The 14,383-nt window shown below is 48.0% G+C and overlaps 1 protein-coding gene across 5 annotated transcripts in view; it reads left to right on the forward strand.

Moving 5' to 3' along the window:
- Positions 1–273: 273 nt before the first annotated feature.
- The window catches only part of MCF2 (MCF.2 cell line derived transforming sequence), a 40,688-nt gene continuing 26,578 nt past the window's right edge, over positions 274–14,383 (forward strand). Inside the window, exons 1-5 of one of the 5 annotated variants that reach the window (XM_088151593.1) lie at positions 274–849; positions 8,011–8,079; positions 8,682–8,796; positions 9,117–9,207; positions 14,232–14,351. In XM_088151593.1, the coding sequence (XP_088007719.1) occupies positions 744–849; positions 8,011–8,079; positions 8,682–8,796; positions 9,117–9,207; positions 14,232–14,351 (501 nt within the window). In that variant the 5' untranslated portion in view covers positions 274–743. Of the gene's footprint in view, positions 850–8,010; positions 8,080–8,681; positions 8,797–9,116; positions 9,208–10,520; positions 10,844–14,231; positions 14,352–14,383 lie in introns of those variants that run through there. The other 4 variants (XM_088151590.1, XM_088151591.1, XM_088151592.1 and 1 more) reach the window with 4 other exon arrangements.

Genomic DNA, 14,383 nt, shown 5'->3' on the forward strand with positions numbered 1-14,383 from the left:
CCCTAGCCAGCAGGGAATTCTGGGAGTTGAAGTCCACACATCTTAAAGGCGCCGAGGTGGAGAAACGCTGTTTAGAGACCTGGACTTGTTCCCGTTGCAGCGATTATACCAAAACGGCTGTTTTTAAGTAACCTACTTAATGTGTGGATTTGCAGACGAGATTGGCGCAGCCCCCAGAATCCCCAACGGCGAGAGCCGCGTGTCGGACGGCTCTGGAGGGCACCGGGGTGGGGAAGGACGAAGCACCCAGCCCAACCCGTCCGGATCCTTGTAAGGCAACTTCCTGCGTTCCCTGTTCGGAAATCCCTGCCCGCGGCTCCCTCCGTGGCGAGGGGCAGACGGGGCTCCCGCAGGGGAGGGCGCCCACCGATCGGCCTCTTTCCCAGCCTCGACCCGCGAAGGAAGAGGGGCCGGTTCAGACGTGATGCGCGGGACGCGGGGCGCCGCTCCGGAGGTCGGGGGGAGCCGCCTTCCGAGCCCCCGCGGGGGCTGCCCGGCGCCTCTGGCTCTCCCCCGGGAAGCGCGGGCGACGGCACGAGCCCCGCGGCTCCAGCATCCCCGCTGAACCGCGCCACCCGCCCGCCCGCCCTCCCTCCAGCTGTGCGCCGGGCGCTCCGCTCCGCCCAGCCCGGCCCGGCCCGGCCCGGACTGCCTGCCCCGCGAGCCGCCCAAGGGCGAGCGGGGCGGGACCCGGCGGAGGCGGAGGAGCCGACCCGACCGACCGAGGCGCGCCGCCACGGGCCATGGCTCTGGCCGGCCTGCCGCCCAGCCGGATCTCGGAGGCGGAGATGGCCCTTTACTACCAGCTGCTGCGCAGCGCTGCCCGCGCCGAGGCTGCGGCCGCCGCCGGTAAGCCGCCGGGAGAACCGCCTCCCCGCCCGGCTCTCGTGCGCTCCGGCCGCGGCGGCATCGCTGCGCGGCGGGCTCGGGCGGCGGGAGACGCGGGCGCTGGAAGGAGCGCGGGGGGTGGAGTGGGGTGGGGTGGGGTGGGGGGCGCGTGCTGGGGGTCCTGGCTCTCCCCCCCCACTCATTCCCCTGCCCTGGCAGCGCCTGTCCAAAGAGGGTCGGGGGCGCTGGCACCGTCCGCGCGGCCTCTGGGTTCGGGAAGGGAGAGGGAGAGCGGAGGAACGCCGGGTTGCCCACTGAGCGGGAGAAGATGCCCGCTCGGGGATCAGCAGGGGGTCCAAGGGTTGGTCCAAGGGTGGTCCAAGGTCCCCCCGCCCCCCGCCATGTTCCCTTGAGAGGCTGCAGAAGGTTCCCCAGCTAGGGAAGGCAGAGGAGCAGGGAGGACCGGGCTAGCAAAGAAGTTGGCAGCAGCCGTCATAGGGCAATGGTGTCTGGTGAAGGAGCAAGCAGATGGGGGCCCCTGGGCTGATGCTCTTCGTGGGAACGCAGGTCAGTTTGCGCATAGGATGGGTCAGGGTTGGGCTGAAAAGGGCTGCCCTGAAGAGAGCCAACAGACTTTTCCTACAAGTAAACTACGAACGTTTGTGCCTTGCGGGCTTTTGAAATTGGATTTGAAGCAGGGCCCGATCGGCAGCTCTGGTGGGAAGTAGGACTGAGAGCACTGGGCTGAGCCTTCCCCACAGGGATGTCGCCAAACAGCCAGCTTTGGCCCACAGGGGGCTAGCTGCTAACCCTCTGATCAAATTCCAGCTCTTCTTTTAACATTAGGAACTCCCTTTGCCCTAGTTATGGACTGGGGGAGGTGGGAGTCCCTTCCCTTCCCTTTCTTTCAGCATCCTGATGGGGAAACGTTCCCCCTCCTTTTTTTGCTTCTTTTCTTTTTTCTCCACATTTTTGTTATAATTCATCTCTGCATCTACAATGTTCTCCATCTGGTTAGATTTGCAATGAAAGAACCTAGTTGATCCTAGACTGGGGAATAAACAAAATATTCCTCTCTGTTTCCTAAAGGTAATTAATCAAAGGCAGCATTCTGGGCTAAGAAGGTGGGTTGAGCTTTGTCTGCACTGGTCAACCTTGCTAAGCAGGCTGCATGGAAACGGATGCAGAACAGGGAACTAGTGAAATTTGTGGTACTCGATGGGTGTTATGGGTTGCAAAACGCACTTCTCCATGCATGCATGCAAAAAAAAAGAAAAAGCGTGCCTGGATCAAAACAACTCTCCTTGACTTTCTAGTTTTCTTCCTGCGGGGAATTGAGTGTGCAAGTTTCCTCTGGCAATGGAGCATAAGATTCAGTGCTAAATAGAGTTAAGTCCTGCGTTACCCAGAGAGACAAATGAACAGTGCCTAAGGAATACTATGTCAGAATCTTTACTTTTGTTCCCACGAAGTATTCTGCGTGCTTCGAAATACTTCATAAAAGTTTTTGCAGTGATTAAATCTGATGTCCTTGTTTTCTCCCTTTGTCTTTTTCAAGCACTTTCTGAATTCTGGGGCTCTCCTTCTCTGAACTGTGTTTCTGGATCTGCTGTCTGTCGCCGCCTGGTTTGGCCAGGAGAAAAACCAAACACGATAGAACCTCCATGGATAGGGGCTGTCTATACAAGCAGCGAAGGGCTCAAAGGTCTTCATCCCCCCTCCCACATTTCTTCCATAGGATTAGGTATCTCAGAATAGGAATTGGATTTCCAGACATTTGGTCTATGGAAAACATTCACTTCAGAGCAAACGATTCTAGGAACCCCAGCAATTGCCTACAGTTGTGCCCAATTTCCAAATGAAACAGGTGTTTTCCTCAAAATTGCAGCATGGCCGCCTTTCTCCTTCTGCTGGAATAAGGGTGTGAAAGATGCAAGGGTATCTATGCCCCCAAAAGTGCTGGGTGCAATTCCAGACCCAGAACATCAGTATTTGAAGTGGCAGAAAGGAAAGTGTGTTTTAGTCTTTAATTCACAATTCTGTGCCAGGAAGGATCATCCCAGCGGCGTTTAATTTAGGGAATGTTTAATTTAAACGCAGATCATTTGGCCGTTTGAGTCCTTGGCACACTCGAAAGCCCAACACGGCCTAAAAGAAGTTGCACATCCTGGAGGATTTGTAGCTGGCCTAGATTTTCAACCCTCAGCGAAGTTCTTATTTTATCTTCCTTTTGCGAGCAGCCTTTCCTGCCATCTTTCACACCTCATTTTTCCCCCTCATGGCATCGGTGTTCTCCAGTGAATATTCTGCTTTGGATTTGCTCCCTCTTGGCCTGACAATATGGAAAATCTGTCCTCCCACGAAGGAGGAAACACTTCGAGAAGGTTGATAGCAGAGATGACTTAGTGCAGATTATTTATTCTTCAAGTGTGTTTTAGTCTTTAACCTACAAGGGTGTGATAAAAGGGTGGCCCTGTTTGGTCCTCTGGGCTAAATGGTGTGGGCGATCCACTGGATCATGATTTTTAGGAACCTGAGAGTCATTCTCTAAAAGGAACCAGAGATGCACCCTCTGAACATTAGAGGGGGAATCCACAGTTTCGAAGGGAGCCCCAAGAACGGCAGAAGCGCGAACAAATATTTAGGTGTACAAATATAAGGGAAGAATCCAAAATGAGGACAGAATGGAGATTTTGTTGTTTTATTGTATTTGAATTCTCGGTTTCAAATGCCCAAAAAACAGAATTTAACCCACAGCATTTTCCCATCAACGTGGCGATCTTCCAGCAATTTCTCCTTCAACCTCATGGAGGTTCAGGGTTCCTCTTTGCACCCAAAAGAAGAGCTCATCTTTGCAACTAATGAAAATCCAGTTTGACTCGATGTAATTAAAACTCTTCCTCCTTAATTTGAAAACCCATTAGAGGATTAGAGAAACGGGGAGAAGGGGGGGGGATTTAATTACAAATCCTATTTGGCAGCCCAACGCTGCTGATTTAAGAATTCCAGTGATGGATTTTCCTTAAGATTGGTTGCTGTTTTAAAAGGAGAACCCTGAAGATTAATGATTAACCATGCAGTTCTGTGGAATTTTCTGGGCAAAGTGTCTTTAGGACTGCAGGCTTAATGGGGATACATATGTTGGCTTCACTTACATAGTAGCATCCAGTAAACCCACTTGGGGCTTACTGGATAATGGTATATTCCTGGTTTTAAAGAGAGTTGAGCCCGCTAACAAAGAAACAATGTCATGATCAAAAGTTTGCGATTGCGCAACATCTCCAAGCTTCCTAGGGAACTCCTATTTCAAGGCATTGGTGTTGCCATATGGTTGCCAGTGTGATGATGTAGCTTCCATTTATATTGGTTGGTAGCTGTTGGGTTTCTAGATCTTGTCCCACGCGTGTGTGGGAAGGGGTGCAAGGTTTCAGCTTACGCCCAGTGTGAACTAGGCTTTGTGTTGGGTCGTGTGCATATTGCAACGAGTGGAGCTTTGCGCTCAGAAAATGAACAGTAAAATGCGTGAATTGGCATTTCTTTTCCATGTGTTCTGAGTTGGTGGATAAAAGTGAGCAAGTAGCACTGGGAGTCTCAAAAAGACCCTTTTAAAAATGTATTGAGTCATTCCTTCGATTTGGATGCTGCCCAGATGACTCTAGGTGGCCTTCTGCGTCTTTTCTGTTTTGTGGTGCTTGCTTTCTCGGCAAACCGACAAGCCCTGAGTGGAGGGAATTTACAAGATGGTTTATTACTAATGAACTTGGATCAGTTTTGCACCCCCCCACTTCAGTTTGGTTACTCTTCCAAGGAAGGAAAGACAGGAAATAGACTTGCCAACAAATAGATTTGATGTTGCGCTCGTTTTATGCTGGAATCAGAAGTGTCGGAATATAAGAAGACTGGTCATCCCTCTATTAGCTTAAGCAAGAGCTGTTTCTCCTGGTAGAACCCAGAAATCCCCAGGGTTTCTAAGAAGGCCTGAAATATTCCTACCTGCAACCCTGGATTGGATCTGTGAATGCAAATTTGCCCATCCTCTGTCCAGGAGATGTATTCTGTAGGTGGCTATTGCGGGGTTCATGAAATGGACCCTACCATAGATACTGTGAGAATATAGAAATGTGTCATGAGGCATCCTCATTTCTCAGACTCCAAGGAACATCACTGTGCAAACTGGCCTGGACATCTGGCTTCTTTTTCATCCACGATTACTGTCCAGGTGGTCACAGATGCTACATGGAAAGAAAGCGATCCATCTCGATGATTTGTGGAAAGCTCTTTTGCTCAGCACATCCTTGACCTGTGCAAACAAGCCATGTGTGCAACACCAATCTCCTTAAGGTTCTCCCCCCCCCCCCCCCCCCAGTTTCCAAGACAGCATCTTGGCATTGCTCAGGGTTGTCCTCTGTTTGTTTTATACATCTGTACTCAACAAAGAGCAATTGATTGATATCAGGAAGGGTGAAGAACTGTACAATCAGCTAAACAGATTGTAAGCCTCCTGTTTACAGATGGTGGGTAGCTTGTTCGGAGAACAGGGAAAAGGTCATATCACCTGCCCTGCCTTGTTAAAAGAAAATAAATTACATTTCCCCCTGCATCTCTGATTTGAGGTTGCATTGGACCCTGCAGTCGCTTGCAAACTTGTTCTTATCCTGGCCGGCAGACGACAAACCAGACTCACGTTTCTGTCCCTTGAAGCAGTGCTTCTCAAACCTTTTGCTCTCAGGGCCCCTTCCCACTTTTAACAGTTATGGAGGACCCCCAGAGAGCTTTTGTTTGTAGGGTTATACCAGTGTTGTCCAAACTTGGCCACTTTAAGATGAGTGGACTTCAACTCCCAGGATTCCCCAGCCAGCATGGCTGGCTGGGGAATTCTGGGAGTTGAAGTCCACTCATCTTAAAGTGGCCAAGTTTGGACAACACTGGGTTATACTTATCAATATTGACCATATTACAAATTAAAATGGACAGATTTGTAGAACATTTATTTATTGAATCATGTCATCATAATAAGGTTAACCCCCATTAGATAGTAACATAAGTAAAATAGTTTTCCTGAAAAGTACCTATTTTTTAACAGATAAAAAATAATAATGAAAAGAGTGACATTGTTTTAAATTTTTGCAATATCTGGCAAATAATTTTTTGATTTTACTGACCCCTGAGAGGGTCTCAGGGACCCCCTAGGGATTCTCAGACCACTTTAAGAAAACTGCCTTAAAAATGTATTAGATCACCTATCTTAGATCATGTGTTAATGCATTGATGGCCTGAAAGAGGAGTCAAATTGCAGTCATGGACCCTGTTCTGTTTCAGTGTAGGGTTGCTAAACTACAAATCCCAACAGCCCCAAGCAGCTTGGCTAAGGGAGAGGGATGCTGGGAGTCCTAGTTCTGTAATATCTGGAGGACCACAAGACTTGCTTTGGGGTTTTTCCAAGAATAGTCACGGTCCGTTGTTGGCTTGCACTGCTGATGTGTAAGGCTTGGACTGGAATGTGCAATGACTTCCATTGACATCGGCCCCTTTTCTGGAGGGGAGGTCAGCAGCTCACTGATTTTAAAGATAGACATTCTGAAACCTGGGAGACTCACCATGACCATAGGTACACCATGGGCGTTCTTGCAAATGCCCCAGCCACGTCTACAAGCAGCTCCATAGAGAGAAATTCCAGACGATCATTTAAAAACTGCAGTGATTCAACCTGCCTTTGGGGATGGAGTTCATCAAAACAGAAGGGTCATTCAACTCTAGAATGGAATCTTGACTTGGATAGGCTCTTGATGTACAGACCACACTTGTTCACTGTTTTCCAGGGTTTTGTAAAGATCATAATCTTGCTTTTGTGTGCAATATTTAAAGCTGAATTGTCTTCTGTCAGCCCTGCAGGGAAAAGGCTGCTTTTTGAGATGTTTTCCGGCTAGGCTGAAGATCATGGACTGCTCCAAGCATCCGTAAAAAGAGGTTTTGTATTTGGAAATGGTGGCTGTGGGCCACGCCCTGGAAATCATTTTTGCCCAATATTATGGTTATTGCCTGACTTCACTAGGTAATAATGGCAGCTCATGGCAATTTAATTTCCTGGGCCCGTGTACAAATGTTGATTTCCCTATGCAAGTCTCTGCAAGTTATAAGATCACAGATGTGGAATGAAGACTCTACATGGGATTGTGCTGGCAATCACCAGGTTCTGGTGCTGATTGGCTGAATTGATGTGATGTCATGGAATGTTCAGCTTCCTTGGGAATATTCGGGGGGGGGAGAGGAAACTGGGGTGAATGGAGGTGAATGGAGAAATGTTTTGGGGGGTCAGGAAGGCTAAAGAAACCCAGAGACAAGGAGATTGAAGGTAGGGGGCTGAGCAGACAAGGGACTGAATTCAGATTCGAGTTCAGATTTATTTAATTATGGTGAACAACCAGCAAAATAAATGAAAAGCTCAGAACTGATGGCCAGATACAAAGCAGACAACATATAAAATGTGTGTGGGTGTGTGTGCATGTGAGTAAGAGTGAGTGAGTAAGTGAAAACTTAAGAACCGGAGGAAGGGGAGACTTGAATAAAATACAGTAAAAGAATGTAAAACATTAGATGAAATAGGAATGCAGTAAAATAGGAATGCAGTAAAATAAAGGAAAAGGGTTAAGGATGGAAGGAAAGAATGGGAAGAAGGAGGTTGGAAGAAATAAGAGTGGAGGGGGACAACCTCTAGGAAGCTGTTTTGGTGTTTTGGTGGGGCTGAAGGCCATCTCAGAAGTGGGCAAGAGTGGCAGTTTTCTTAAATGTGGTGTGGGACTTTAGGCCTTAAATTCCATATTTTTGCCTATCCCCCACCCCCAAATGGCAGGAAGGTCTCAAGGGCAGCCAAAAAGACCTCAAGAACCCTATTAACCCCCCACCCCGACTCACAACCCTGCACTAAAGAAGCCAAGATGATCATTAGAAGAGGCTTGGAAGATGCTCCACTGTGCTTAAGGAGAGAGGATGCAGGAGGAAAAAGGATGAGGGGGCTAATCTGCACCCAGCAGATTAAGAAATCAGGGGCAAGCTGTTGCTTTGCGACAAGCACGAGGGATGAGATCCCAGAATGGCTGGAAGGGAGAACCCAGGACCCTGGCGCCATGACAGGGAGCTGCACAGCCAGTTCATTCCCATCCTTTGCATTGTTTTGCTTCCTAGAATCCGCTTTCCCATCGCGGGCCAGGGAGCTTGCAGAGGACCTGATAAAAGGAATTGCGTTTCTTTCTGGTGAGTGGGATCAGCTTTTTCTTGTTCCCCTTTATAAAGTCTCTTTGGGGAGGGGTGGGCTGGCCATAAGACCGGTGTAGACTCTCCTACAAGAATCAAGGCAGTTCAGAAGTAGAAGAACGCGCTTCTGCTCATGGGAAGAAGTTCAAGCAGTTGACCCTATCTTAGGTTGTTCTCCAGGGGCAGAAGGTTGAAGCTTCAAGCCCTCTGCGGCCTCCCTTCTTATGGTCCTCAATCATCCTGTGTCCAAAACTGCCTTCCATTTCTTAGAAGTTTCCTCCTGGTCCTGGACAAAAAAAAAGGCATCTCTTTTTCTGCCTTGTTCTCCAGATGCTTGAGATTTCATGCACATAGATTGGGGGGGGGGGTTGATTTTGAGCGGACTGGATTGCAGGAGGTGGCAGGAGATACGTCAGCTGGGGAGGCCAGCTTTCCATCCTCCATTGTAGGCTGCCCACATCTGGGAATGCTCCTGAAAGGCATGCGCTCTCTGCTGAGGTCTCCTCTTGGTATGGAAGGGAAGTGTGAGAAGCCCCCCAAAAAGAGGAAAAACGATAGAATGCGGTTTTGTGTGTGGCTCTGATTCGCTTTTTTCTGCCTAGGTGGGAGAGGAAAAGAAAAGGAGTGGATTATCACGTTTCCTGAAAATCCCAGCTTCAGCCAAGTGCCTGAGGAGGTTGTAACCAAAGTTTTAACCTACCTCACATGGATCCCAAGGTACAAATCTTACCGTAGAGCAGTGTTTCTCAACCTCAGCAACTTTGAGATGCATGGGCTTCAAGTCCCAGAATTCCCCAGCCAGCATGGCCATGGATGAGAATTCTGGGAGTTGAAGTTCACACACCTGGAAGTTGCCAAGGTTGGGAATCACTGCTTTAGAATGCCATTGCAATGAAAATGCTGTTTGCCCCCTGAAAGCAGTTTAACAAAAAAAAAAATGACAGAAAAGTAGCCCATTCTGGTTTTGCATTTCAGGGCGGATTTGACCCCTGCAGTGTTGCTTCTGTGCTATCAACTTGTTTCCCCTTACATTCTAGCCAACGCAGCCCTGACAGCAAATTTATCCTCATTCTGGACCGAAGGCTAGATACATGGATGTCGGTCAAGACGGCTCTCCAAAGAATCGCAGTGAGTCCTTGTGGGGTTTTCCAGAGCTGCAGGGAACAGAGTCGAGCTGTTGTGTAGCCGTTGACTTTAGGCTAATATTGTCCATCGGTTCCAACCAGCTGCTGCTTTCCAAGGTTCAGAGGAAAGAGGTCTCCTACCACTTCATATTGTCACTTGTTAAACTGGAAAGCTACAGACTGAATCCAGCTTCTGGAGTTCTTACTCTCAAGTTGAGTTAGAAAGGCCTTCTGGACCAAAATCAAGTAGAGTAACTCATCGATATGTTGTTTTTTTTTAAGTTTAGTCCAAAAGCTTAACTCTACTGCAGGGTTACTGCCCCAAAGCAAAGGAGAAAGAGGCTGAGATTTCTGGATCAGGGCCAATAAAATAAAATGGGCACACTGACTCAATTCACATCTCTCAAATGATTCCTAAGTGGGTTGGGCCATGTTAGAACTGCCTACTTGCCATCAGAAGTTTGATGTAATGTGTGGATAGACCTCTAGTGAGTCTCCGAGGGCACAGCGGTAGCAGAGCAAGGAAGGGTCCTGTGTGGTGGGTGGAAAACAAGGGCAACATCACCATATTCTTGTGCTTTTTTAATATTGCCTTGATCACCCAAAGGTAGCAAAATGAACTTTTTAAAGGGCATGGAGACACATTCTAGAGCCTGTTAATAAGAATTGCAGATCAGAGGCTATCAAAGGCACAGGAATCTAGATAGGTTGAAAAGTTGGCTGCCCTAAAGATTGGGCACCTTCTTCACGATGGATAAAGCACCAGAAGTTGTCAAACCCAGTTCAAGATAGATGCCAGTTCACTTCTGGATTTAATTCAAGAGGATTGCTGTGGCTGGCAAAAGTTTTCTCTCCTAGAGATTCTTTTTTTCCCGTCTCCAGGTCTTTACTCCAGATTCTTTCAATCAAGGAGGAGAAGGAGAAGCTTCCCCCTCACTCTCCTCCTCCTCACCCTCCTCTTTGGCTATATTTGAAGTTGCCAAATGATCTCTCCTGCAGTTCTGTCCTCAAAAAAGAATGCCGGGCCTAGTAGCCACTAGCCATCAGTGGTGTGTGCTTTTCACCAAGCTTTCTGGTCTAAGAAAACATTAAGAAAGGGATATTTTTCCCATTCTGGAAAGGAGGCTATAATAATGCTCCAAATATGGTCGCTTCTTTGAGCAAACACATGCCCAAAGAGGAAAGGTACCTTGGAACTTCTGCATTCCACCTTAAAATGCACAGCGGTGCTTGGCCACCAAGTGTCTCTCTTCCTCTCCCTCTCTGGTCCCCCCCTTTCTGCCCTCTCTTTTACCGGTAGCTCCGCCAACAGCCATTCCTCTTTTTTTGGCACATTTGCTGGCTCTGCTTTAGCCAGCCTAAGGGATCAGATTATCTGCTGGACAGTTTTGATGGAAGAGCAGCAGATTAGGGGAATATGTCTCCCTGGGTGAAACCCAGCTGTGGCCCTGTGCCGCTGGTGCAGAGGCCAAGGGAAACAGCTGTCTTGTTCCTTGGGGACTCTGAAATGCCGAGGCTCCCCTTTCAGCAGTGCCGCATTGACCCTCGGGCAAGATAGGTCCACCTGCCGGGCGTGAGCTGCGGGGGAGATGGCCGAGGCAGGTCCCCCAAGAGGCAGGATGTGGTGCCGAAGAGATGCGGTAAGACCCTGCGGGCTTTCTTTATTTCTATATTTCTCTATCGCAAAGCAGATTTGAAGCCCAAGGGCTGCCTTGATGCAGCTGCAGGAATCCCGGCTGTGCATCTTCTAGGACAAAAGGCTGAACGTGCCGCTTAGGAAGGAGACAGGAAGGGACAGACAAGGAAGGCTCCCTGGAGCCGGCCTTTTTTCCCCTCCTAATTATCCAAAGTGCTTGTCAGTGTGGATGTAGTGAGGCTGGCGTCCAAGTTGGAACATGGCATGTTGGAAATATTCCTCTCCCTCTCCCTCCCTCTCTCTTTGTTCTGCCTTTTACTCTTGATCTCCTGCAAAACATGGATGCATTTGGAATCTTTTGACTGCGTGTCTCTGTCTGTCTGTCTGTCCCTCAGTCCTTGAATGAAGGAGATAAATGGCTCAGAAATGCTTCCTCCTTTTCAAGGCCTTGGGGGGGGGGGGCGGGGAAGAGAAGAGTCCTTAAAAAAGCAGGCCAGGCTTTTTAAGCTGCTAAAATAGGAATATGTTCCAATTGGCTTTATTATTTGCTAGGAATAAGCCTAATTTTGGGGCGGGGGTTTCCCCCTATGCTTGAAGAAATTGCTTTCTCTTAAAAAAAGAAAGAAAGAAAATTATTTTGGAGGCTGGTTTTGAAAACTTTGTTTAGCTTGCACTGAGCGTGCTCCTGTAGAAGTGGAATTGGGCAACTTTAGCAGATGTGCAAGCAATTGAGAGTGAAATCCCAGCACTGTATTCTCTTTGGCTTTCAGTCCCATCTCCTTCTTGCAAAGGGGAAGAAGAGGGGGAAGGGAAGGGAAGGGAAGGGAAGGGAAGGGAAGGGAAGGGAAGGGAAGGGAAGGGAAGGGAAGGGAAGGGAAGGGAAGGGAAGGAAGGAAGGAAGGAAGGAAGGAAGGAAGGAAGGAAGGAAGGAAGGAAGGAAGGAAGGAGAGAGAGAGTGAGAGAAGAAAGGAAGGAAGGGGAAGGAAGGAAGAGAGAGAGAGAGAGAGAGAAGAGGAAAGAAGGAAGGGGGAGAGAGAATAATTACTGATGAAGGCAGCTGGCTTAGTTTACCTGTTTTCTCCCTTGCTGCAAATGATTGAAAGAGCCACCTGGCAGAATTCCCACTGGCTTAAATTGGACACATTGGCCATTCACTTGCATTTGTTCATTATTTTAGGCCTGCTTAAAAATAGCTCTTGGGAGTGTGGTGCATTTGGGTGGCAAGGATGGAGCTCGTGGGGAAGCAGCTAGTGAGCGAGATCATGCACTGCTGTTACGCCCACCTTCCAAACTCCCTTTCTTCCCACAATCGGTACAATACATTCTAATATTATGCAGGGCTGTACTATTAATGAATTACGGATTGATAATTCACGGGTGACGTTGTAGTGTTCTGATTTACCCACAGCAAGTTTAACTGAGTTTCTCTGAAGGTATTTAGTCATTTATGGCTTTATTTTAAAAGTTTGTAGATCACTTTCAGACCATCACAAGGAGTGTTGTAGAGCTCTTTTTGGTGTTGCTACCACGGATAACCCGTTGCATCGCATAAGAGGTCACAGGTACCAAATAGCTGCGTGGTCCAGGCCTGGTGTGCTGATGAACCTGGGTGATCTAGAACTCTGCAATGGGCACCTTCCTAACTCCCATCATCCTCAGCCTGCACAGCCATGACTCCCCATAGCCGGTGCATAACTCTGGCAGCCTAAAACTGAGTCTACATTCTCATGAGCAAGGTTTCTTGAGAAGAAAGGGACAAGTATTCCAGCAACTGAATCCTTTCTCATTGAGAACCAACGTAGTAGCCTTGTCCATTAGCTTGGACACGTTTTCATTTTTGTTCTAAAAGCCTTGCTGTGTTTGATCAAGAAGATGAGTCTCAGTCTTGAGAACCTTGCAGCTGGCTGGAATGGCCTCCTGAATCTTCATTGGTGTGGTTGGGGAGGATGGGAGTTGCTGACCCACATAACCTGGAAGACACCAGGTATGATAGAACGAGAGATTGGGCTCAGCAGATGAGGGTTTTAAAACCCCACACACCCATCTGTAGTACCAAATCAGTTGAGTTGTCAGTCTAGCTGTCCTCATAGAGTTGTTGTGAAGATCGAACAGCATAATCTCCCTTTGGAGAAAAGTCAAGGATGGGCATGCAGTAGGTATTGTGAATGTAGCACTGAATCTTTAGGATTTTGCACTGCAAAGGAGCACCAAGGGGCATAGCTCTCCTGCTCCTGGTCAGGACTGGATTTCAAGTTGCAATTATGTCTTTGGAAGAGACCAGTCAACGGTGGATAAAGGGCATCTTCAGTATTGCAGGGATCAGCTGTTTAAAAAAAAGTGTATCAAGGTCCAGTTGATTATTGTAGTCTGATTAAGGTTGGAAAAATGGCAGATGGGTTGCAGCAAATGGGTCCTGTCCTCTAGGAGCATTTGGTACACCCCAAGAGCGTGCAGCAGACCGTCACTGCTGATTTCAACAAGAGAGGACCCAAGAAGCAGAGCTGGGGCAGGAAAAATTGTCCTGGATTCCAAATCATCCTCTCTCTACTGCCTGTCAATTTCTAGATGCAATTCAATAAGATGCTCCATGTCTTTTAAAAATTTTCTTCTCCAATAGGTTCTGTTGATCCACTTTGGAGTGAGAAGATGGTCCTCCAGATGTTGCTGAACTGCAACTCCCAACGTCTGCTATCACTGAACGTGCTGGCTGGGGCTGTTGGGAGTCGTGGTTTGCCACATCTGGAGGGCTGTTGGTTCCACACAGTCACAGGCAGGACTGCATTTGCACGTTCCACTAACCCAGAAGTAGATTTCTTGTGTCCTGGGAAAAATAGGGGACTTAGTTCAATCTTGCTTTTGCCTTTTCTGTTCCCTGTCGAGGCAGCCTGCAGGATCAAAGCACCGTTCTACAAACGATACGGCAGTAAAACTTTGTTAAAAGCAGAATTCAAACAGCAAATGAGTCAAACGGTGTTTTGCTTCATTACAGAAGGGCTGAAATATTGAGCCACAGCAGGTGAAAGGAGAATGTGCGTTTCTGTCCAGATTTCAGGTGTGGGATCCCACACTGGGGTACAATATCAATTGCAAATGATGCAAAACTTTAATTCGCGATCATTAGCATCCCTTTGCAAAAGTGTTCACGAGAGGGACGGAACCAACATTAAAACCTTGCTGAAAACAAAAATGTTTTCTTAAGACATTTTTTTTTTCTATGCCTTTCTCTGGATCCCGCAGAAGAGTTCATCTGGGGCTGAGAATGAAAGGACAGGATGTGCTGCTAATTTGCTAAAACTTTTCTTCCAGCCATAGAAAATTCTCTCTGTGATGGATTTGGGATTTGGCTATTATGGGGCAGAATGACATTTGTTTGTCTGTCTTTCTAACTCCAGACTTCTTTTCCTGGCAATCTCCACCTCGTGATGGTCCTGCGCCCCACCGGTTTTTTTCAGCGCACTTTTACCGACATTGGCTTCCGCTTTAGCCAGCAGGATTTTCTTCTCAAGCTGCCGGTAAGACCCCCATGGAGTTGCATCGCATTAAT

The sequence above is a fragment of the Python bivittatus genome, unplaced genomic scaffold, assembly GCF_059951505.1.
Source record: "Python bivittatus isolate LINGU-HERP-01145 unplaced genomic scaffold, Pbiv_v1 ctg000670_np1212, whole genome shotgun sequence".
In the NCBI taxonomy this organism is placed as follows: Eukaryota; Metazoa; Chordata; class Lepidosauria; order Squamata; family Pythonidae; genus Python; species Python bivittatus.